Source organism: Triturus cristatus, chromosome 6 (assembly GCF_964204655.1).
Source record: "Triturus cristatus chromosome 6, aTriCri1.1, whole genome shotgun sequence".
Taxonomy (NCBI): Eukaryota; Metazoa; Chordata; class Amphibia; order Caudata; family Salamandridae; genus Triturus; species Triturus cristatus.
Genome location: NC_140589.1, coordinates 1,036,739,940 through 1,036,765,380, shown reverse-complemented (window position 1 = coordinate 1,036,765,380; position 25,441 = coordinate 1,036,739,940). Strand labels below are relative to the sequence as shown.

General features: G+C 45.2%; 1 protein-coding gene across 6 annotated transcripts in view; it reads left to right on the top strand.

The window, feature by feature from the left end:
* Positions 1–25,441, top strand: part of LAMA2 (laminin subunit alpha 2) — a 3,129,796-nt gene that overhangs the window by 2,822,360 nt on the left and 281,995 nt on the right. For all 6 annotated transcript variants that reach the window (XM_085611831.1, XM_085611827.1, XM_085611830.1 and 3 more), the window contains 2 exons: positions 52–195; positions 16,306–16,439. In XM_085611831.1, coding sequence (XP_085467957.1) covers positions 52–195; positions 16,306–16,439 — 278 coding nt within the window. The remainder of the gene's footprint in view (positions 1–51; positions 196–16,305; positions 16,440–25,441) is intronic.

Below are 25,441 nucleotides of genomic sequence, written 5' to 3'. Positions count from 1 at the left end.
TTGTGCCACGCCAGGCTAATTCTGAACTTTTCTGCTTCTCTGCCCTTGAAGATCAAAGTGTCAGTGTCGTCTGGGGGCGACTGCATCCGCACTTACAGGCCCGACATCAAGAAAGGCGCTTACAACACCATCCTCCTGAACGTGAAGACAGCTGTCCCTGACAACCTGCTTTTCTACCTTGGAAGTGCCAAATATGTAAGTTGACGTCTTGCCAAAAGGCTTGGCATTGTGGGAGAATCTATTCTATAAGTGGAATACGTTAACTTTGGGCTTTGTTAGCTTTCAGCGGAAACACATTATTGCCTGAGCTGTGTCATCTACTCTGCCATATTTGCTAACTCCAATGGGCAACATCGATGCCCACACGGATATTCGCACTTGCCAAGGGGCATATCAACAACAGCCGGCGATAATTATCGCTAAGCGCACTTAGCGCTAGGATAATTATCACCGGCTAGCGTTGATTTTTATCGCTGAGGTAGCGTGCTATTAGCAACGCTTATCTCAATAGCGATAAAAATCCTCACGCTAAGTGGCTAACGTGAGATTATCGCTGGAAACCCAGCGATAATCTCACGTTAGCTTGTTGATAGGGACAGACAAACTTAGCCATGATATCCTACTTCCATAGGATATCATGGCTAAGTCAGAAAAATACCAGACGTAAAAAAGCAGCGTTAACCGCGGTTAGCGCTGCTTTTTTTGTCTCTATCAGGGTTAGCGACATTCTTGATAATAGGAGAAATGTTGCTTAGCGACATTTCTCCTATTATTTTACTCTGGAACGCCCCCTTTGCATCTCATTAGAGATGCAAGGGGAAGCGTAGAGTAAAAGGGTGCTAACATGCAAATTTGCATGTTAGCACCCTGTTGTTGATAGGGTGCTAGGTTTATCTCTGCTTTTTGGGCTTTTAAAGCCAAAAAAGCAGAGATAAAGCCCTTGTTAATATGCCCCCAACTTTGTAATGAGTCTCTTACCTTTCGGGTGTAGTTGTTGCTCGACAGCACAGCTATCAAGCAGAAGCTTTGGTACCAATTCTTTAAAAGGCGCATAGAGGTGACTGTGACTGCCGTCAGAGGAGTTGGACTCTTTCACCTCATGCTATTTGCTATTTAGTGTATTAATCCACCTTCCAGGAAGTACTTCCAGTGGAATGCATGACGGACTATCTATCATTTGAAAAGTACACAGAATAATTGCAATGTTAGTCACATTCTGATTTTTTTTAAATCTTCTATATGCATTTTTTAGAGAAAGCAATTATTTGCGTTACTTTTTTTCTCGGCACTAGAAACACCAGTAAGGCAGGCATTAATGTCACGAATAGCATTTGTATATGCAACAGATGTACATAGCCTGTTTCCTCATGGGTACATTAAAGCTAGACCTATTGGCCTTGCTAATGTGTATTTCAGTAGTTGTAGCTCTGCGTCAAACGTTGCACTGAATAGTGAGTTTCTCTCCACTTAATTTACATTCCTATATTTGGAGATTGAGAGGGCACAGGGTAACTTTAAGACTTACATAAGAAACATGGGGACAGATCATAAACACTGAGCCGGACTTGATTTTTGCATTGAAGGTAACACAGCATCGTAGAGCAGGGTAGTACCTAAGGTTCTACCCTGAGGCGGACTTGCCATTAACCTTAGAGGGATAATAGCCAGCCCCCCCAGCTGTGTTAAATCCTTTTGGTCTAGTCCAACGTGGACTAAGGACTACTTAGCAGTAGAGGGCTATATTCCTTCTTGGTCCTGACAACGAGATGGGGTAAATTTAAATCCTTGCTGAAATATGAGTTTCCACAGGGATCGGAAGTATGAGTAATGCAGTGATTACTTCACCTTCCATTACTATTCCCTGACAAATTTCTACAGGTCAAGCATTCCGAAATGTTCCCGAATAAAATCTGTGTTAAATTTTAATACATGTGGAATTGCATGTGAAAACCATTGATTCTGCATATAGGTCATTTTCCAGAGGAAACCTCAGCCTATGAGGTATACACCACATATAGTTATTACCTCATCCAAGAGTATCAGTATCTACCAGTGCAGTAACTACCTCACTGGTCAGTAAATGCCTTACCCTTGCCCCATTTCATATTGTAAGCAGAGCCTAAATGTAAATGTGTGCTTTACGTTCCACCCAATATCCCAGAGCTCCACCCATTCATTCACCCCTGTAAACAAACACTAGATACTTCCAGACACTTAAAGATGCTCATGTTTGCAATGTGCGGAGCGGCACTCCAGGCATCCCCTGCCCAGTCTATGCCCAGGGGTACCATCCCCCACCGCCTCCATCATACATCTTCTCTGAATGGTGTAAAGGTTATGAATGCACCTCTCTGGGCAGTGTGGGTAAGGCAAGTGCAGGACCTGCTGAATGTGTACAAAAGCCTATCGTGCTAACCAGAGAGCAACATTTAATCGAAAGTTATCTATCCCATTGGTGACAAAACAATGGATTTTACAGGCAGTTCTGAATGAGAATCAATGAAATGTTCTAGTGCTTCAGAACGAAAAGCACTTTCACCAAACAACTTCCATGATGTCAAAGGGTGTAAAGCACCGAAGTCATATTAGAATTGCCCCAGTGTTTCAAGCACGGTAACCAGGACAGTTTCCACACATAGAAGTATCTAGAGAAATCAAGCTAGTGTTGCATCAATTTGCAAAGCACCACATCTACTCAGTTGTTTACAATCCTGGGGTATGCATAGCCCACTAGCCAGTTCTGTATTCACAATTCCTAAAGCACTACCCCAGGTCACTATCACCAATGGCCAACAATCCAAAGGGCCATCTCTAAGGCTGTCGTCACATTATCCCAGAATGTGATCCCTGTACATTACCCATGTCTTTTTGCAAACTACCCATCATGTAAAGCATCCTCCCCAGGCCAGGGTCTGTAATGCCACAACAAGTAAAGTAACAAAAAACAGACCAGCGAAAAGCAGGCAGTTGAATCGAAGAGACTCAGACAAGTTTTATCACAGTATTTTGAACTGGTCTGTATTTATATTGTGAAATTGTGACATTATTCCGATATATACCATGTGTATCAGTATATATGTGTGGCTCGGTTGGACATTGCTATAGCATGAAATTCAATAAAATATGGTATGAAAAAAAACAGACCAGCACTTGCAGACCTCCAAGGGGCAAAGCACCACCAGACTGGTGTCCACAAACTTTCCCTATATATTGCACTATCCCTATGCTGGCGTGAAATATGCACAGTTTTCCAATACAGCAGATCAACCCCCCCACTCCCCATTGACCAGCAGGCTCATGATTGACTACCGTACTTCTCAAGGCAGTCCGCTACCCCCTCACAGTGCCTGTGCAGCATGGGCACAAGTGCCAATCTATCGCATAGCTGCACGGTGTGACCAGTCTGCCAGTGAGGCCGGTCATAATGCTTCCTGTACTCCATTTGGGGCATTGAAGCTTAACCATGCGGCAGAGGCTCTTTTCTGCTGTGTCCGACCCTCTGATAGACCTGTGGGCTGGCAGCATGCAGACTTGTGGGAAGAAAGTGGGCCAAAGGCTGAAGGCGGGCCTTATCGTTACCAAAAACGTCAATATCAATGTATATGCTTGACATGAAGCCTCTGGTCCTGACACAAAATTCAAATAATTGACCACTCGGGGGGACGCGCTAAGAAGTTTACCCTGCCTACCGTGAGGGGAACGGTTGTTGTCCAGTGTTGCTGCTATCTTCCTTGGCTCGCCTTGCACCAGAGCCCCCAGGGCCACGAGGGGAACTGCACCGGCCTGTCGGAGTGAACAAACCACATCCCCCAGAAGGCCTTGCGCTCCCAGCACGCACATCGTCAGCTGAGGGGAATCCCTCATAAGGACAGGACGTCTATCGCAGCGCGGGACGCGCTAAGAAGTTTACCCTGCCTACCATAAGGGGAACGGTTGTTGTCCAGTGTTGCTGCTATCTTCCTTGGCTCGCCTTGCACCAGAGCCCCCAGGGCCACGAGGGGAACTGCACCGGCCTGTCGGAGTGAACAAACCACATCCCCCAGAAGGCCTTGCGCTCCCAGCACGCACATCGTCAGCTGAGGGGAATCCCTCATAAGGACAGGACGTCTACCGCAGCATGGGACGCGCTAAGAAGTTTACCCTGCCTACCGTGAGGGGAACGGTTGTTGTCCAGTGTTGCTGCTATCTTCCTTGGCTCGCCTTGCACCAGAGCCCCCAGGGCCACGAGGGGAACTGCACCGGCCTGTCAGAGTGAACAAACCACATCCCCCAGAAGGCCTTGTGCTCCCAGCGCACACATCGTCAGCTGAGGGGAATCCCTCATAAGGACAGGACGTCTACCGCAGCGCGGGACGCGCGCGGGCAGCGCCCGGGCCAAGCCCGGGCCAAGGACGGGCCCATCCTTGCCCGTCAAAGCCTGGATAAGGCTGGGCTGGGCTTACCCCCTAATTCCTGTGGTGGGGCTTAGATCACGCCATTTTATCAACCGATGCTGCCGTGAGGGGATCGGCGCTTAGGAGGCTTCAGACCAGGAACAGTGAGTTGGTCGAGTGGGGAACAGTCTCAGGCGAACTACTCTACCTATCCCTCAGTCCTTGTTTTGTTGTTGTGTATTACCATAGGCTATTGTGACACCATAGGGGAAGGTGGGTTGCTCACTGAGAAGATCGGTCTTCCTTTGCCCCGTAACATGTCCAAAAGGAGGGCAGGCGTTAAGGCAGCGGGGGGGACTCTAGATGATTATTTAATACGAGCTGAGTCAGCACTGAATCTTGAGATCTTAGCGGTGGAACGCAGACTCTCTTTAGATCCTGCTTCTTCTTCCCTCCCATGTGCCCAGTTACAGATGGACTCGCCTGCTTCTGGTCATCTTAGTATAGTTGATGGCACCACTATCCCCCCATCGCCTATTCTCCCTGTTCAGGAGTCATTGGATATCGCCCAGGCCTGTGTTGTTATCCAGAGTCCTACTAGGGTCACCACTAGAGGGAGGCTGGCTCACAAAAGCAAAAAAAAAAGAAGTTACCTGTAAAAACAAGAGAGGTCAAGGAACCAGTAAGCCTCTTGTTGTGTCGTCTCATCCTGAGCCTAGTGGGTCCATTGTTGTTGAAGGACGTAGTTCCGATTATAACACTACTCTCCCGATCCAGGATCAGTTCCAGCCTCTTCTGGATTTACTACTCGTTGGTCTTAAAGACCACCTAGCTGGTCTCCTAGCCCCCGTACTCCACAAATTGGATCTGGTAGCCGGTAGGTTGGATATATTGAAGGCTAGACTTGCTGGTGACAAGCCCCCAGCCGTAGGGCCTCCCATACGAACAAATGGGGTGTCATTAGTGGGGGTGACTAATGGGGAAGAGAAGGGCTATGATACAGGCCTAGAAGTGGCTACTGCTAGGGGTAACATCAATCATTGTGATGTGCAAAGATGCCCCCCCCAGAGTAACGGGGCTGGTAATGAGGGGTTGGTAGCTGGGGTTTCTACAATGCCCTCCAATTTACATCTCCCTCCCCAAGCCACCCCTTATTCCATAGTCTTGGCTAATGTTCCACCACTCTCGGAAGGAACCTACGAACATTGGTCAAACCTCAAGAATAAATCTCTGCATTATTTAAGTTCTAAAATTGGAAATAGTAATGCCCTGTTTGATGATTTTAACATGGTTAGGCATATTAACTGGATTGGACAGTCTTATAAGTCCCTTCCTGGGGATTGTGTGGTGTTGAGTTTTAAGTCACCTGCTTTGGTTAAATATATACTGGAAGTTGCTCACCATCTACCCCCAGCTCCTAATACAATTAAAATCCTACCTTTGGGCTTTTTTTATAGGCCAGGTTCTATACAGCCTATACGGGACAATCGTGCTTTTTCAATTTTTCCTGTAAGGTCTAATCTGCCCATTGTGACTTCCAATCGCTTTGATATCCTCTCATCATTGGAGGATAATGATTGACGTATGGCTGGTACCACATGTTCTCTACCGTTAGTTCCTGGGTCTTTGGGTCCTATCTGCCACCAGAGCCCGGATAATACTACTAAGTTACCACCTCTTAATGTTATTTCCTGTATGTCTAACCCATCTGGTTCTATTCAGACACCCTCTGCTGAAATGAATGATCCCCTGGTTGTTCCAGGACAAGCGGTGGAAATTGGGGTTGTAAACCCTCTATTAAAATTGGGCTCTTGGAACATCGCAGGGTTGGGGTCTAGGCTTGATATTCCTGATTGGGCTACTTTTATAGATGAGTTTGAGATATGGGCATTTCAAGAGACCTGGGCATTGATTCCTCATTTTCGCACAGGTTTCTTGAACTTCTTTAAGCCTGCTGTTAAGGGTCATAGGGGCAGACCCATGGGTGGTTTAACCACTTGGGTCCGTCAATGTGAAGGCGTCACGGTGACAGAGGTCCCAATTGATAGTCCAGATATTTTGATTATTAGGCTCCAATCCCGTAATGGCCTTAATCTCCTTATAATAAACATCTATGTAAGGGGTCTCCCGGGTGGCAAATGTTCTCCCACTTGTCTCCTTTTGGAGAATTTTTTAGGGTCTGAACTAAATTCTATTAATAAGATTGTAGCTGGAGACTTTAATGTCTGTTTTGAGCCCTTGGGGGTTGATTGCGGGGATTACACCGAGGATGAAGACTCCTCCTGGGGTGTTCCCCTGCTGGAGCTGGAACCTATAAGTAAATGGACTCAAGCTGCCCTGTTTTTGAAAGGCTTGTGTCTAAATCAGGGCATGAGGGCATTTAATGGGAGAACAAAATTGGATAGGGTTGGGAGGACGTCCTTTGATAATGGCAGAACAGGGAGCCGAATTGACTATATTTTAGTAAATTTGGAATTGTGGTCGCTCATAGACGATATGGTGGTAGTAAATAGAGTTGAGAGCGATCACAATCCTCTTGCGTTGTGTATTAACGATAACAGCTTTGCAATCCCCCAAACTACTCTTGATGGCTGTACCCCTATGGATGTTATCCTTACAAATGATCTAAGAAGGGTGAGATGGCCGAAAATTGCCACTTGTGAAACCTCACGGGTTGCCATTAGAAAATTAATTAACAATACTTTGGCCACACTTAATCAGATGAAGTCTCAATGCTTGATTAAGGATAATATTCGGGATATTCACAATATGCTCTTTGCCGAACTTAAACCATTTTTTGTTAAGACCCATCCCCTCTCCGGTAAAGGCAAAGAGGTGAGATCCCGCACATGGTTCAATAAGGACTGTAGACTGGCCCAAAGTGCTTTGATTCAGGCCATTAAAACTGGCTCTCCACTCACAATACGAAAATGTAGATCTGTATATAAAACTGCCCAACTTAAGGCCAAGCAAAACTGGGATGAGGATCGCTGGAGGGATTTATATCAGGCTTGCCATGACCGTAACATGGTCCAATTTTGGCATCTTCTTAAATGGGGTAACTGCCCCTCGGATATTCGCCCCACTAATCAGGTTGAGCCGCAACAGTGGATTGCGTATTTCGAGGAACAGTTTAAGGTTGGTGATAGGATGGGTAATTATATCACCTGTCCATCTGGTGTTGAAAACCCTTTAGAATTTTCCCCCTGTGAAGTTAAGTTAGTGTTAAGATCCATTAAGAGTGGTAAGCCCCGGGTCCAGATTGTATCCCTGCTGACTTATTTATTCAGGAGCAAGATGTATGGATCCCGTACTTGACCTTGCTGCTAAATGCCCTTGCTGGTGGTGCTGCTGTCCCTGACTCGTGGCTTGGGGCAGAGATATTGCCGATCTATAAGAAAGGCGATCGCTCTGCCCCGGGCAACTATAGACCTATTAGTCTCATTGACGGGAGTACAAAAAATTATAGCCCGTCTTATACTGGGTCGTATTCAAATCTGGATGACTGATTTTGACGTGCTGTCCCCCCTTCAGGCGGGGTTTCGCTCACATATTGGGACCCTGGACCAAGCATTTAGGGTAGTACTCCTTTATTGGAAGGTAGTTGTTCTGGGGGGTGGCAAGCTTTATGCGGCCTTCGTGGACCTAAGGTCCGCGTTTGACCTTGTGCCGAGGGACAAGCTATGGGAAGCACTCTTGGAGATGGGCATGCCAAAAGAATTGGTCTCCTTCCTGGTTACTATCCACGAAAACACGTATGCCCGTGTTCGCTGGGGCAAACCAGGGGAGGTGACGGACAAATTTAAAGTGTCTAAAGGTGTTCGCCAAGGGTGTGTACTCGCTCCCACATTGTTTTCTTTATTCATTAATAGGGTTACAAACTATTTTTCCAACACTCCTACTGATGCTCCCTCCCTGGCTGGAGTGAAGATTCCCCTACTCATGTTCGCAGATGACACCCTTTTTTTTGCAATTAGCCCTGTCTCGCTTTGAGATCTTTTGTCGCGAACATGAGTTGGAAATAAATGTTGGGAAAACCAAGTTTATGGTTTTTCGCGGTCCTCGGCGTATTAAGGCGCAGGTGTGTCTGGGTGGTGTCAGTTTGGACCAAACGGCTGTATTTTCCTACTTAGGGCTTACTTTCAGCGAGACATGCAGCTGGTCTTACCAGCTGGATCTTCTCGCTCTTAAACATGCTCAATTAGGTGGAGCTTTGCTGAAAGAGCATAAACACTCCCTAACAAAACCAATAGCTCCCCTAATGAAGATATATGGCTCCAAGATTCTGCCTGCTATTTTATATGGTGCTGAGATTTGGGGTTTTAGTAACCTGACCAAGTTGATGACTGCCCAGAATAAATTCCACCGGTCAGCTATTGGGCTTACACAATCCACTCCGCGCATTCCCTTATTATACGATCTGGGAATCCAGCCTATAGAGGATTTGGCAGGGTATAGACCCTTGGCGTTTTGGCGCCGCCTGTGGACTACACCCGAACTATCGATCTATGCTAAAGCCCTCTTGGAGGTTAAAGGGCTGGAGGGTTCGCATAGGATACCCTGGTTGTCTGGTATTAAAACCTTGTTGACCGATCTTGGGATGGGTGACCTATGGGCTCACCCAGACACTGTGGTCTTTCCACCAAAAAATGTCCTAAAGGATGCCTATTGGGGCTTTATTAAGAACAGGAGATGTGCTTCCCTTATAGGGACCTCGATGACTGCTTCATTTCTAGTTTTTAAGGATGAGTCTGTCTACGAAAGTTACTGGGATACCATTTTGAAGTATTTTGATCGTAAACTGTATCACCAGTTCAGAGTGGGCGCCCTACCACTGCGAGGTCTCACCAAAAGCTGGAGTCCTCTTGGTAGCGATAAGTGCCCCTTCTGTGTAGATATGATTGAATCAATGGACCATTTCCTTTTCTGTTGCCCAATTTACCTACTACCTCGACGTGTTTGGCTTCGACCTGTTTGCAGACTAATGAGCATTCGCTCTGCGCAGGTTGCTAGTAGAATCTTGAAAACAGATACAACAAAACCTGTAGCAATAGGTGTTGCCAAATTTATTAGCTGGGCATGGATCCTTAGGGCGCGGAAACTTAAGTCATGATTTGTGTTTATAAGGCTTTAGCTGTTATTATTAAGCACTATATTATGGACTATCAGGTTAATTGGTGTGTCCCTCACTGTATTTTATTATGTCAGTGACTACTTATGACTTATCAGCATATAAATGTAATATTTTAAGCTTTTAGAAGTTTTATCTTGTATTGTAATATGAATTATTTTTATATGAATTGTTTTTAATATGTGTACAGTGTCTTTTATGATGTGAATCGAATAAAGACTTATTGACTGACTGACTGACTGACCACTCAAAACATGTAATTTTTGTACGTGCCATGTTAATAAGGAGGAGAGAAGTAGCTGGCAAATCAAAAAACGCACACACATATTTTAAGCGCTAACTGCTATATGAACAGGTAACTTAGGTATTTGTTTTATATGTGTACATATTTTCTTTGCAGTGGTGCATTGTCACTAGAGGAAGAATGCCCACTGTCATCCTAAAAAAGCACAAATAGTAACATTAAAAAATATCACATTCGTCAAATTTCTCTGAAAGCATAATTTATTATGAGATTAAAATAAACTATATAAAGACCACTGACATTTCTTACAGAAGATAAACTGCTGTTTGTACAAATAATATATTCTTCTTCATGAGATTATGGAAAGTATACCCACACGACTAATGCAGGGTTGATCATATCAATGAGATATTCTTGTTTATGAAATAACATCTAATCCTAAAACCTGTATGAGATTGTTAGTGCTACCAGCTCCACTTTGTGCTATACATTTCTCATTAAGATTGGAAAGTGCCAGCTTGTTGGTGTGTACCAGTCTATGCCGGACCACGTCTCTCGTAACCCCATTGTGTACACACCAGCCCAACGGATGATCTTACTTGCAATGTGCTTTGCTGAACGCTGCCAAACAAAGACAGTGGTCAAATGAGGCGGAATAATTTATCATCCATTCCATATTCAACTTAATTCATTGTGTCCATTAACCCAGCTGCAGTACTACAATGTCCCTAGTGCAGATTTCAGACATTGTTTTGAAGTTGGTGGCTAGGCCATCAAACCACGGTGACAATGGAGCTCTGTATCCTTTAACCTTGCGACAAAATGTAAAGTTCCAGGCTGTGTGGGTGGCAAATTCCCACAAAAACAGAAATTTCAATGGCCCAGTGGGAGCAGCTCCAGCAAAAATGGAATGGCAGCTGAGCCAATGTGTTACTGTGACCTGGTCATAGTATTTTTTCTCGCTTTTCAGATATCAAAGCCAATGCAGATATTACTTCTGAAAAACAACAAATTAATGTCCTTCATACGCTGGTAGTTTTCTGTCAGCACAAGGAAGATATGTTCGAATTTTTCTTGATTTTCATGGCACAGTGGTGTTGTTACACACTTTGCCACCTGTGGCATTCCCTGCTGCCTTTGCTGCGGAGCGTCAAATGCATGTAAGAGCGTGGGGTGGGGGGCGCAGCCGCCAAAACTCATGCCAGTGGGGTCCAACTGCCCCTTCCCCCTTTCCCATCTGGGAACAAGAATCAAAACTTTATGTCGCCAAGTAAAAGAAGAGTCTCACCTGGACCTTTTCAAGTCATGCTTTATATTCATGGTCTTATCTTGTTCCTGTTCCTAGAGGCGACAGAGCTGGTCCATAGGCCCATTTTCTTTGTGCTGCAGGTCCTTCAGTAAGGATAAGAAACACAAGAAATTGAAGTGGGATTCTGCTGGCTTTTTGATTGATTTCCTTGGACCAGGGCAGACATCTCTGGAGAACCTCCTTCCTTTCAAGGATGTGCTGACAAATACCTTATGGGGGCTGTGGCCAAACTGTGCTCCAACCCACTAGTTCAGGACACCCGGCTTTTCTTTGCAGCACCCCTCACCAGAAAGCCCAGTGGTGCAGGCTTCCACCAGCTGCTCTTATTCCAACACATTTACCACCACTCCTCCTGATAGGGAATCTAAGCGAGTAGAAATATTAAGCAAATGTGTCTCTTCTTGTACCAGTTTGGCAGTCTGCTTTCTTAATGCCATCTGTTTGCTGGGACGGTACCTCAATGCCCTTTGGCACAACTCCTTCCTGGTGTTCCCAAAGACTTTCACCCTGTGCTCTCTCAGGCAATTCAAGATGGTTGCGATGCAGCCAAGTTCACAGTTCATTGTGGCTTGGACAGCACAGATTACATCTGACTGGGCCTTACACATCAGCATTACCATTCACCGCCATGCTTGGCTGCGATCGACTGCGTTCTCTGACGATGTCCAGTCCTCCCTGATGAACATGCCCTTTGATGGTACTCACCTGTTCAGGAACAAAGCTAATTCTGTCTCTCAAGCTTTTTTAGGAGCGCAGGGCAACCGCTCACTCTATGGGCCTTTCCCTTAGCCTCGCTAACCATGACAGTTCCTTTGCTCCCTTCATGACTTTGGCTGAGACATCAGTTACCGCCAACCTGTCCAGCCCCCACAGGGAACCCAACAGTTTCATGGTATCAGCCGAGAGGCCTCCCACTCCATGGTCAAGGACAGCATGTTGCTCAGCCTAGTGGCTTCCCCAGCAGCCCCACTTGCCAAACCTCTCTAGTGTGCCACTGCAAGGACACAGCCACCCGGTGGGAGGCAGAATCCACTGATTCCTTCTTGGGCTGACAGCAATCACATTGGACAGGTGGGTCCTATAGATCGAATGTATGAGATAATCCTTACCAATTCTTTCTTCCCCTCCACATCAATTGTCAGCAGTAGGATGTGTTTTTTATTTCCACCACTTTTTGGTGCCCAAGAAGGATGGCGGTCTTCGGCCTATTCTATACTTGCATCCTCTTAATGCCTTCTTCCAGAAATAGAAATGTAAAATGCTCACCCTGGTCTGTCCTTGACTCAAGAGACTGGATGGTGATGTTGAACCTGCAGGACACCTATTTTGATATACCCATGCTGTCCCCTCATCGGCACTACCTGTAGTTCATGGTGGTACAGGAGCATTTTCAGTTAGCTGTGCTCTACTTTGGTCTCACCAGTAGGCCTGGGCGGTAAATTCCGTTCCGCTCGCGGAATTTGCGGAATTTGCGTAATTTCGCGTTCCGCGGAGAACGCGAAATTGCTCAAAAGTCTGCTTTCCGCGAATTCGCGAAATTTTTGCTTGTTCGCGTTCTCAAAATGCGTGTTCGCGAGATATTTCTTCCCGAGCACGCAAGCAGCAATTGTGAACAGGAAAAAAGCATCGCGAACAAGCAATTCCGCGTGTTCGCGGAATTTCTGCGTGTTCGCGGAGATTTTTTACCGTTTCGCGGAGATTTGCGTAACGCAATTACGCAAATTCCGCCCACCCCTACTCACCAGAACCCCTTGGGTGTTCACATAAGTGATGGCAGTGGTGGAGGCACACTGTTAGAGGTCATGGGTGCCAGCCTTTCACCAACTCGAGGACTAACTGTTGAAGGCATGTTCACCCTAGGCAGTCATCAACAACCTCCAGACTACGATGAGCCTTCGCTGATCTTTGGGGTTCGCTGTCAACTTTTTGCAGTCACAACTGACTCCTTCACAGATGCTCCCCTTCATCAAAGCTAATTTGGTCACGATTCTGTTTCCCGCCTTTCCCCCAGGGAATAGGATCCAGGACTTTCAGGCTATGATCCAGATCTTTCAGCCTCAGTACTGGATTTCACTGAGGTTGACTCTGAGGTAACTGGGACTGATGGACTACTGCATTCTGCTAGTTGAGCTTGGCAGGTGGCACATGCAGATTCTACAGTGGTATCTGAAGCCCCAGTGAGTTCAACATCAAGAGGACCTTTCTGACCACATCTAGATCTCCGAGGAGACTGCAAAAGATCTGCAGTGGTGGATTCTAGATGGTGATTGGGTTAGCAGGAGACCCCTCTTCCTTCTCCACTTGAAACTGACAGTGCTGACTAATGCATCACTTCTGGGTTGGAGCAACCATCTGGGAGAGGTGGAGATCAGAGGTCTCTGATCTCCAGCAGAGCCCTGGCTCCACATCAACCTTCTAGAGGTGTGGGGCATCCATGTGCCTTTGAAAGCTTTCCTTCGATACATCAAGGGAAGGCTGGGGCCGGTGCTCATGGACAACAGTACTGCCATGTGGTACTGTAAAAAACAGGGGGGTGTTGTAGTCACAGAGCCTCTGCCAGGAGGCCTTGCGCCTGTGGAAATTGCTGGACCATAAGAAAGTTCCTGGTGGTGAACCAACTGGCAGAATCATTGAATGCCAGGGTGAATAAGCTCAGATGTTGGTGCCTACTGAATCCTGAGTGGCAGTTTTACCCAAGGGTGGCCGAAGGTCTCATCCGCAAATGTGGAGAACCTTGCTTGATCTGTTTACAACTGCAGAAAACATGCATTGCAAGCTCTTCTATGCCTTAGAGTTTTCAAGGTGTCTCTTACTTGGAGACATGTTCCGCCTTGAGTATAACTCAGGACTTCTGTATACCTTTCTGCTGACCACTCCTACCCAGGGTTCTCAGATCAGGACCGACTGGGCCTAAGTCATCCTTGTGGTTCCGGATTGGGAGCAGAGAGTACGGTATCCAGAACTCCTGCTTATGTCATTCAACCAGGCTGCCCCTCTGGGAGGACCAGCAATCGCAGCAACAGGGCAGGGGTCTGCACCTGGGTCTTTCCAATCTCTACCTTCATGGCTGCAGATTGAGTGGTGACAGCTAGACACCGTTGACCTTCCTCCAAATGTAGTTGATATCATCTTGGCAGCCAAGGCATCTCTCAGGGAAAACTTTATATGCCTGTGTCTGAACTAGGGTGGTGAAGTGAGCTAAAGAACGATGATGGATTCAACCCAGATCTACGACTGGGGATGAGTGTCTGAAAAGTTTCAGCGCTCTATCCATCGTCTTCTTCTGTTTGCTTTGTTCGCCCTAAGTTGTCAGGGTATGCCCAGAAGTGGGTCCCTTGCTCACTTTGCCACTGGATTCAGGCTAGCCTGGCTGATGAGGGGTGTTACCCCGAAACCAGTTCCAGGATGCTTGTTTCTGGTCCAGGGAAGACATGGCTTGGCAGTTTGGGCTGGACTGTTCCCATGAAGCACAGGGTCAAGGCTGATTTGCCTATAGTTGTGTCTGAACTGGGGTGGCGAAGTGAGCTAAAGAACGATGATAGACTCAACCCAAATCTGTGACTGGGGGTGAGTATCTGAAAAGTTTCAGTGCTCAGTCCATCATCTCCTTGTGTTTGCATTATGCCCACTGTTTGGACACATTTAAGGCTTGGTGCGTCACTTGCCAGTATTACCACCGCCAGGTCAATTTATCTGAGCTTCTGGTATTTGTTCTCTCTCTTGCCTAGCAAGGTTCTGTTTTAAACACAATTAAGTGTTATCTTTCAGCTCTTTTGGCCTTCTTATGGTTTCCATACCAACCCTCGTTTAAGTCACTGGCTGAGATGCCATTTTTGAAAGGTTTGCAATACATGTTTCTCTTTCTGCCTTTGTCATGCCCCAATGGGGCCTAAATCTAGTCCTGACTTATCTGATATGCACTCTATTCTAGCAGTTGTCCTTCACAGCTTCTCACTAATAAGACTGTGTGCCTCGTCGCCATTACCTCAGCAGGGTGTGTGAGGGAGCTTGAGGCTCATTGTGCCAATCTCCGTACACTTCCTCCTTCCTAGACAAACTGGTTCTGCAGACTTGGGAATCCTTCCTGCCTAAAGCTGTGATGTAGTTCAACATCGGTCAAACCATCACCCAGCCGTATTCTATGATCAGCCTCACCCTTCTAAGGATGAGGGGAAACTCAATCTATGGAACCACAAGAGAGCACCAAACCTCTACATAGATCATACCAAAGACCATCTGTTGGACGCACAGCTCTTTGTGGAGTTCGCTGGAGCAAAAAAAGGAAAGACTGTGCAGAAGTAAACCATCTCCCACTTGATCATGCTCTGCATTAAGATCTGCTACGCACTGGTCAAATATTAGACTCCAGACGGCCAGTGTGCTCAGTCTGCCAGGGCCAAAGCTGCTACTACTGTATTGGTACGCAGAGTCCCTGTCTCAGACATTTGCCAGTGAGCTACGTGGGCGTCCCTCCAAACGTTCACATAGCACTATTGCCCAGTCAGGTTTTTGCAAACTCAGCCATAAAGGACTTTCTGGTTTGAGTCCATTCACAGAACCACCTCCAAAAAGGTACTGCTTGGGTAAATATTGAAAAGGTGAGTAATCTGCAGCTAGAACTCTCTATCAGAAGATCAAGTTACTTACCATTGGTAACACTTTTTCTGGTCGAGACTCTGTCTAGCCGCAGATTCCTCACCACCCCTCCCATCCTCCCAGCTCTGTGACTTAACTCTATCCATTAATAAGATCCCAAGTCTAGGACTCTGCACACTATCTACCAATTTGCTTTTGGGGTTCTGCATATGGAGGCTAGTAAGCCACTGATGTCAGCCCGCAGTAGTGGCACCTATATTGTCCTCGCATGTGATTTCTGTAGCAGAACGACATTAGTGTCCATTTGGGTGTGCAAAGGTACTGCTGAAAAGTTTCTGGATCTAGTCTGACACATGGGAATATTCAAAATGTGAGGACCCTACGGCTAGTTAGCGTTTTGACTAGAAAGAGCATTACTGAAGGTAAGTAACTTGTTCTTCTCGTATGTCGCAGCCCATTATAATCCATATTTCTGAAGGACATGGTATTTAATTGTGGCTCTTCTGAGTTACAGACTTTCATTACTCTTGAACAGTAAATGGATCTGTGTTTTCGGTTTTTGCTAAAGAACTAGAAAAATCTGCAAGCGTGCACTTAATTCAGATTTTATCTCTCTAATTTGTAATGACCCTGTCCTATATTTTAACCCTAGACCGACTTTTTGGCTGTAGAGATGCGCAAGGGCAAAGTTAACTTCCTGTGGGACGTGGGATCAGGTGTTGGACGTGTTGAGTATCCTGACCTGACAATTGATGACCAGATATGGTACAGAGTTGAAGCTTCTCGGTAAGAGTTCTTTCCGTTTTCTGTTGCAGATTTTCTTTTCATCGGATAGTTATGAGTTCTGGGCCAGCCATCTGTCCGCGTGTTTGCTTCTCCATCCTCGCTGTTAGGTAGTAGAAAGATATCACATACATTGTTTCAAGACATATGAAGTAACATAGTGTGTCAAACGTCTTTGGGCTCCAGGTATAGTGGGAGAGTCTTGTACAAATAAGTTTAACAATCTAATGGGCATCCAGGTCAGGCCTTGAACGTTAGTTTCTTTGCCGCTAGGATTCACCCTCAAAGACATTGTAATTGAACAGATGATGTTGATCTGAGTGAGAAACTCAATAGAACTGACAGTGGTGTTACCATGTGCTGTATGAAAAGAGAGTCTGTATATTTGTCAGGAATGCAGGGAGACAATGGTGAGGTTATTCAGATTAACATTTCTTAAGTAACACCCAACGAAAATTATTATGACTAGAAAGTTTCCAAACTAGAAAAGAAAAGAGGATATTTCCTTCCTTTATCTCATTCTAAAATAAATGTACAATACTCTTAAAACTGACAACGTCTTGCAACTCTCAGAATTTTACAGTTTGCTTCCAAAAATTGACACTCTATTTGTGACCTGCCTATTCCATATAGTGCATTTCCTTTTTAATATAAATTTCATTACTATGACAGGTAATGAGTAATACTTTGTGGTTGTCTTCAGATATGGATCATTTTACGCCTGCTTGGAGCTTGTGATATGCAGCGAATGGTGTATGACTATGTTAGTCAATCAATCAATCAAATTCACTTTATTCGATTTTTGTGTAAAACCATGAAAGTAGACTAAAACAGTATATTATACAGGAAAATAATCTAAAAGGGAAAAAAACACATTATACAGTACATATTCAATAATGTTTGACTAAAAAAGGGAGGCACATGAAACCTATCTATGCAAAATGGTCCCTAGTCAAACATGCTAAAGCATGTGTCAGCCACTGAGAGCCATAATAACATTTATCATAACAGGCTCTAAGCCTCATAGCTGATTTAAAAAAATTAAGAACATGGAAAACAGTGTTGCCAGATACAAATTGTAAAAATATAAAAGCTGGTCGCACCTGCCTAAAATCCAATGATTTCAAAATTGGGGTAAAAAAATGTCTTCAGGGAAACTTGTAAAAACGACAAAACATTATAAAAATGAAGCATGTCCTGTGGAGACTTAGAGTCGCAACCACAGGACTCTAAAGTCTGACCTCTACTACACCGACATGGCTGTGCCAACAGGAGGTGGAAGAGATCAAATCGGAACCTAGTTAGTGAAAAACGTTCATGAGCACTAAAGGGCACTAAGAGATATGGCTCAGTGAATTGTACAGATTTGAAAATCACAAACCTACGAACACTAAGTTTCCTCAGCTCACACCCCTCCCTTTCAGCGGTCCTCAGATTAAGGAAGGACTCCTTTACCCAACCCAGGTCTTTCTTGTGCACAAGTTCCAAGTTGGAGAACAGTTCTGCTCTTCCCAGCCTCCCGAGGTATTTCTTAATCTAGTCAATCCACGGGATATAATTAACATAATCCAGGCCCACGCAATCCTTTAAAATGGATTTACTTAGGTTGGGACCCTGGTGCAACCATAGCTTCAACCACAATATGAGGGGTGAAGGGCCAAAAGGTCAGAGAGATAGGGAACCCCTATCTCTTTATGAACCATGAAGCTAGAAGTACCCTGGGGCACACATAAAATGTATTTCAAAAAGTTGTTTTCAACCACTTGTGGTTCCACCTTGGTAATGTGACCCCAAATTTCACTACCATAGGAGACTTTGGCCAGGGCCAGACTGGGAACCAAAACCGGCCCTGGCAAAGTGCTCGGCCGTACCCCCTCCCGGGGAGCCGCCGAGCTCTTTGCCAGGGCCGGTTTTTGGCCGATTTTGTTAAAGGGACGATTTTGCAGCTATGCTGCAAAAATGGTACTGTAACAAAAACGGCCCCCAGGGGCCCAAAACCGGCCCCCACCTGTGCAGCCCACCGGAGGATTGCCCGGTGCCCGCTACAGCCAGTCCGGCGCTAACTTTGGCAGTGCATTTTGCCTGATAAAGATTTGAGGCAAAGTTGTTAATAGCAGTATTAGCGTGCACTACATTTTCTTTCTTACTCCGTATTAAAGGCCACAATTTCATTTTGTCGTCTATCAGAACCCCAGGTAAGAAAAAACCTCTATGCGGGGAACGGAGGAGGCACCAGCCCTAAATTGGTAATTCTTTTTTGCGCAAGTTCCCACCTGCATCACGTAGGATATGGAATCATTTATAGACAAGTCCAGATCTTTCATTAAAGACGTAAAAGAATTAAGCCGCAATTGTAATCCTCTAGCAGTCCGGGCCATCAGAACTGCATCATCCACATCCAACAAAACCGGCAGGCCGCATCATCACACCTGGGTGTAGTCTACCTTAGTATCCAATAAAATCTGCTCTTGTTTGACAATATATAAATTAAACAAAAAAGGAGCTAAGATGCACCATTGGTGTACTGCTCTTTTTATGGGGAACTGACGAGATACCTTAAGATCTTGTGAATAACAAACCTCAGCCTTGGTGTCGTTATGGAGAGGGTCAAGGAAATGACCACTATCACCATCCACCCCCATAGACAGCATAGTCTGCCAAAGCTTAAACTTGTTCACGCAGTCAAATGTGGACTGATCCATGAAGGCCAAATAGAAAGTGCAGGCGACCGTATACTTGTTGAGGATCAGATATAGGTTGAGAATTTGGACCATAGTTTATCGTCCAGCATGAAAACCGTACTGGATGTCGGTTAAGATGTTATTTTCGTCAGACAATCTGGTTAGCCTGTCTAAAAGAACACAGCCAACCACCTTAACCACTGAGTCCAACAATGATGTGGGTCTATAACCGTGAGTACTATCCCTGTTACCCTTTTTAGAGACTGGTGGAGATGGCCCAGGAGACAGGAGGGGCTGCTCTGACCGCAGCGGTAATAACGGATGTCAGAATAGGTGCCCAGATGTTCACATTGCATTCATATAAATCTGGGGGGATTCCGTCAGGACCTGGTGCTTTGTAGTTGGACAGCCCAATGATGCCTTTCTTTGACCTCTGCAACCGAGAAGACCAGGTGTGACCTCCGCTGGTCCTGGTAGTCTAGTCCCATCTGGAGGGCATTGAAACAAATCCGTAAAATGGTACACCCATTCCTCCTCTGTTATATGGGCCTCCATCACATTTCCTGCATTCTTGTTTAAAAAAGGGCTGTTAATAATGCCCCGGAACTTGGCACTACTCTTCAAGGTACTTGCCTCGATTATGGTTCTCCATGTTTCCTTCAACGCTGCCTTACGTCTGGATAGTATGGCTTTATACTCCCTTCTGCGGGTTTTAACTAGGATCCTATCCCTTGTGCTCTCCCGTAGCGCTTCTTTCAAGTTCCTGGCAGTAGGGAGCAATCCAAATTAAACCATCTGGGTACCAAGGTAGCTAATTGCTGCACAGGGGCGCTAAGGAGATTCGTTATTGTAGAGGAAATGACATCAAAGGCTTCTATAATTTCCTCCGGGTTTGTTAATGGGGCAGTACACAGGGCTAGCTCAAATTAACAGCTGGCAGATAAAGAGTCATAAAATGACTCCAGAGTTATCGGAGCCCATTTTATACCTTCTTCCTCCATCCATGGCTTTCAAAACTCCACCTCTCCCTACCCCTCGGGTGAACATCAAAAAAGGACAACTAAAATGTAGACATAAGGGATTGTGGTCACTGTGAATGCTTCCCTCGATGGTAAAACCTGAGATCATATCAAGGAGGGGCGATGATACAAGAATGAAATCAATAATTGAACCTCTGCCACTTCCTGCAAAGGTTGGATTGGAAACCTTGCTACGCTGGTTCAGTGTAAACAAGGATGAAGATAAATCAAATTCATGTAATAAATCATTAAGGGAGTCACCTTCTGCGGTATGTTCAAAGGGAATACCCTTCACCCTAAGCAACAAGTTAATAAGGTTGGTTTTCTTTGATCCCCGCAAGGGGGAATGTTAAAATCCCCGACTATTATAAAATTACCACGGACTACCTTAAGCCGGTCTCTTAAAAAGGAGCCCAACAATGATACATAACAAACTTCTAAGGGACAAGACATTGAGTTGTAAAAGTTCAGAAGTCCCAAATTATTTGACCCTTTAAGTAATATCAAAAATTGTAAGCAGGGATTGTCTATAGGCAACACTGATATGTTACAGTCTAATGCTAGGGAAACCTAAGTTAAAAAGCCACCCTTTGATCTGCCTGAGCTTGAAAAAACAGCTGGGACAAAAAAGGACTTGTAATCCACCAAATAAAAATCATTTTTGGTTGCCCAAGATTCCTGTAAGCAAATCAACTGTTTTATGAAAAGAAGCCAAGAAGGATCAAGAAACTTATTGGCCAGGCCAGTGATCTTCCATGAGATAAGGTTACAGCCCACTACACCCCTATTGCTACAACCTTGACGAGAGATATTCTGTTGGAAATTTGATGACCTTTGTTCCCGAAAAACTGCCTCACTCAGTCAATCACATGCGTCCAAGGTGCCCAAATGTGCAAATACCAATGGCAACGGGGCAATCATCTGCCCTCCGAGTGTGTCCCGATGAACCAAAGGCAAATTTTTACAGGGCCCTGTCACATTAAAGTCCCTCGGTGGATAGGGGAACTGCATCTCCCTTCTAAATACAACCTCTCTAATGGGGAACAGGGTATTCTGGCCCCGGGGATCAGGTTTATAAAAAAGGCCGAGTGGAAGGGCCTTGATAGATGACTGCGGGCATTAGGAACTATCAATATGAGAAAAGAAGGATGCCAAGATCCTTTCTGCAACATGCAGTGTGTTAAAATGATTAATAACACAGTCACCTTCATAAGACTTTCTGGATCCCCCCTACCCAATTTACCCTACGCACCATGTTTATGTATTTTCCCGCTCTTGAACCCAAGGCGGTATTACGTGACAACCAGTGCATGACTTTGTTCTTAAGTTGAAAAAAGTCTTCCTTGACAGCTGGAGAAAGGGTTGGCGCATTCCCCAATACACACAACGTATGGCGTTGATTCTGGCGGGAGATGAAGCTGAACTAATGTCTGGTTTGGGCTCTTCCCTCCTCCATTTGATGTTGCTCCCTTATTCAGGTTTCTGGGGTGCGAATGATCCAGGGTGGGAACCCTGTCCACAGAGTCTGCAAGTAGGACCATCTGGTTCTGTGCAGGGGGCAACAAAGCTGGCCAAAGAATAAGAGGACAGGAAGTGTCAACCTCTTTTGCAGGCTTAGGGGGTGGCAGTAGCTGCTTTCTATGGTTTGTTTGTAGGTCAGCTGGATTGGGACCCTCCGTTGCAGTATAACCTATTATTGCCCTTGATCTCATATTAACTGCCTCCCCCCTGAATAAAATACACTGTTTAAGATCAGAAAGTCTCCTCACTATGGACGTGAGGCATCGGAGAATGGGGTCAAATTTTATGTCCAACATAGCCCTTACAGACCCTTGTAGTAACTCCAAAGTGGCCATCATATCTCCAAAACAAATGTCTACTGTAGCCCATCCCAACTCATATCGAAGAAGCCAGTCCTACTCATACATTTTTTCCATTCAAGTTTTTTTTCTACTTTTCAACAGTTTGAAGGAGTTTTGGGGATTTTTTCAAAGGCAGTGCATATTTTCTTTTCTATTTGAAAATAAATAATTATAGTTGTTGTGGATTCCTAAAAAAATATGCATGGACCTCAGGCAGTAGATCCCTGATTCGTTGTTCTTCTTAGCTGTCACCAATCCACTTATCTGAGCCAGAAGACTAGATTCTCGAACAATGCAAAGTGGGTGAAAGGCAGTAGCGGCTGGCATCTGCTGGGAGGGGGGTGCGGAGGGGTCGATGTGTGTGCAAAATTAAAATAAAAAAGACTAACGGAACTACGTTCTCGGCTCCGGAGCTCTTCTTCCGCCGACGCCCACAGGAACTGGATGCTGTAGCTCCCTTATCCAATCCTGACGCTGCTCTCATGCTGTGAGAGCAGCGCCCTGATTGCCGATGTTCTCTACATACTAAATGATTCTACATACTAATTAGAAAGATGCCACATATATCGAGATACCACACATCTTCCCCCCCTTTGTTTTTTTTAATAATACCGATACATAACAGTGACACAAAACTCAACGACTCCTCTGAATAAAATGTAAAGAAACCAACTAAACGTTTTAGGAAATACAATGAATCTATTTACATCTCATACATATTCGTTCATGAACTTAGATGGGACCACAATGCATTTGCTTCTCCTCGGGTCAACTTCATCATTCAAGATCATACAGTTGGAACTGGCTCCACCTACAGGATCATGGTGTTTAACTACAATCATATATAAGTTGCAAATATGGTTATCGTCTAATTTTACTGAGTTGTGAAATAATATAACCACCCTAAATGGAGAAGAAAAATTAGATGTCCCACATTTCTGAGGATAGTTTACTCTTACCATGTCACCCTCTTTTCACTTTCAGTTTGATAAGTTGAGTATCTCTTGTCAAAATTGTACTTTCTTCTCCGAACCTTTTCTCGCTGTACCTCCTTCCACACATCATTTTCTGATGACACCCCATGTTCTTACACTTCATTCAAGATGGAAACATCAGCGTTTTGGGCTTCCTGCCTAAATAAGTCAAAAGGCAAATTGCTCTTGACTGAATGGGGTGTTTAGTAATAGATTTCCAGTCTCTCGAGTATTTCTTTTTTCCAATCCATCTTGTGAGTCTTTGCAATTTGAACAGACAATTTAAATACTCTGTTGAGTCTCTCTACCATGCAGTTGGTTTCAGGATGGTATAGGGAAGATTTCTTGTAGTTGATCCCCCCCTTGAGACAAAAATTCCTCCATTTCTCTGTAAACTAGTTGTACCCCGTTATCTTTCAGGATATAATCAGGAAACCCTTCTTTGCTAAAATTCTCTTTGAGGAATCCAGTTACACTGTTTGTCTCTATGTTCTGTGTGATGCGTATCTCTGGCCAACGTGAGAACATATCTATCAACACCATTACATACGAATGACCTGTTTTGCAAGACAATCCATCCGCTACTCATCCACAACCCAGCTTCCTCCCCAATTAGTAGTTATACTTGTCTTTGACCATATACAGTGCTTCACTGCTTTTTGGCTAGGTTTACAGTATAGAAATATGCTATAAATATATACATACATTATCGTCCATTTTGAATACAGTTTGAGTTTGCATTTGTTTCCACAATTATGTGCCTCTCAAACTGGGAATAAAAGAGAGTATGAATACAACAGAATATTGAAAGACATGTGAAAAGATACATTCTTTAGTCTTTAGGTAAATCTTACTATCTTCCATGTTGTAAGAAATTGGGTTACTCATGCAGGAAGCACAATCCTTGACAAAGTGAAATCACAAGCAAACCCTAAATGAATCTATGCTCCACCCTCGGGTAGCTTGGCGCAAAGCAGTCAGGCTTCACTCAGAGGCAATGTGCAAGGTATATGTGCAACATTCAAACAGCAAAATACAGAGAGCAAACACCACAAAAGGATCCCACACCAGTTTAGAACAACAGAGTTATTTTTAATTAAAAAAAGACCAAAACAGCAAAAATCCAATTGGTAGAACCAGAGATATGCAGATTTTAAGATTTCAGTGAAAACAGCACCAAGAAGCACAAAGCGCCAAGGATATCCAATCGCACTGGCCCAGGACAAAGTCACAAGTTCAGGCCGATCATGATGGAATGTGGGTCGGCTACAGGGACCCATTTAGGCCCACTGAACAAGAATACCTTAAATCCTGGTTTGCAGCGCACCGCAGGGTCTCATGCCAAGGATGCGCCACAGAGCCAAGGTGATGCATCTGTTCCCAGGAGCTGAAGGGCTGCGATAGGAGGTCCAGGGTCCCCGTTGAGGGTCCTGTTGTCGAGAGCTTGCAATGCGAAGCCCTGCATCGAGCATACACCATGCAATTGAGGTGAAGCATAGGTTCTGAAAACCTATGAGGCTGCGATGTGAAACCATGTGTCGTCGAGGCTGGTGTCGACAAGTGATTTGCAATGTGAGGGCATGCGTCGAGAAGCCTCACACAGCGGCCATTCCAATGCGGGCTGCGGGGCCAATGCAGCGTCCTTGCACAGGAAAAACCCTTGTGGCAGAGGCAATGAATCAGTTCTGTTAGAAGTGTGCCATGGAGGAGCTGAGTCGGTTCTGATGGATCCACAGATGGACAGGTAGAGCACTTTCAGGACCATTCCAAGAGTTGAGGACTGAGGTAGCATCACTTGGCAGGGTAGATCTCACAAATAGCGGAGTCCAGGTGCTCCAACCCAGAATGTAGAGCCTTCTGGCCCTGAGGCTCAAGTCCAGAGACCAGCTATCTAGCCCTTGGAGTCACTTTGGGGTCTGTGGTTAAACAGATGCAGGTCTAATACTTCTCATCCAGGCAAGAGGACAGTAAGCAGCAGGTCAGCACAGCAAGACAGCAGCCCTCCAGAGCAGCAGTCCAGCAGAGTGGCAATCCTTTCAGCAGCATTGCAGTAAATCTTCCTGGTAGAGTATCAGCAGGTCCAGAAGTGTACTGAAGAGTTGGTGTCTGAGGTCCAATATTTATACCCCGTTCTGGATTTGATGTGGAAGAAGCTTCTAGAGGTTTCCCATTGAAGTCAAAAGGTTTCCTCCTGTCCCTGCCCTGGGGCCAGACTATCTACAGGAGGTATGCAGCCCTTTAAGTGAAGGCAGGACACAGCCTATTCAAGTGAAAGTAGGGCAGGTCCCAGGTCAAAATGGCAGTATAAAATTGCACGCACACAGGCTGCAATGGCATGCCTGAGACATGTTTAAAGTGCTACTTAAGTGGGTGGCACAATGAGTGCTGCAGTCCTAGTAGTAGCATTTAATTTACAGGACCTGGGCACAGATAGTCCCACTTTACTATGGACTTACAAGTAAATTAAAA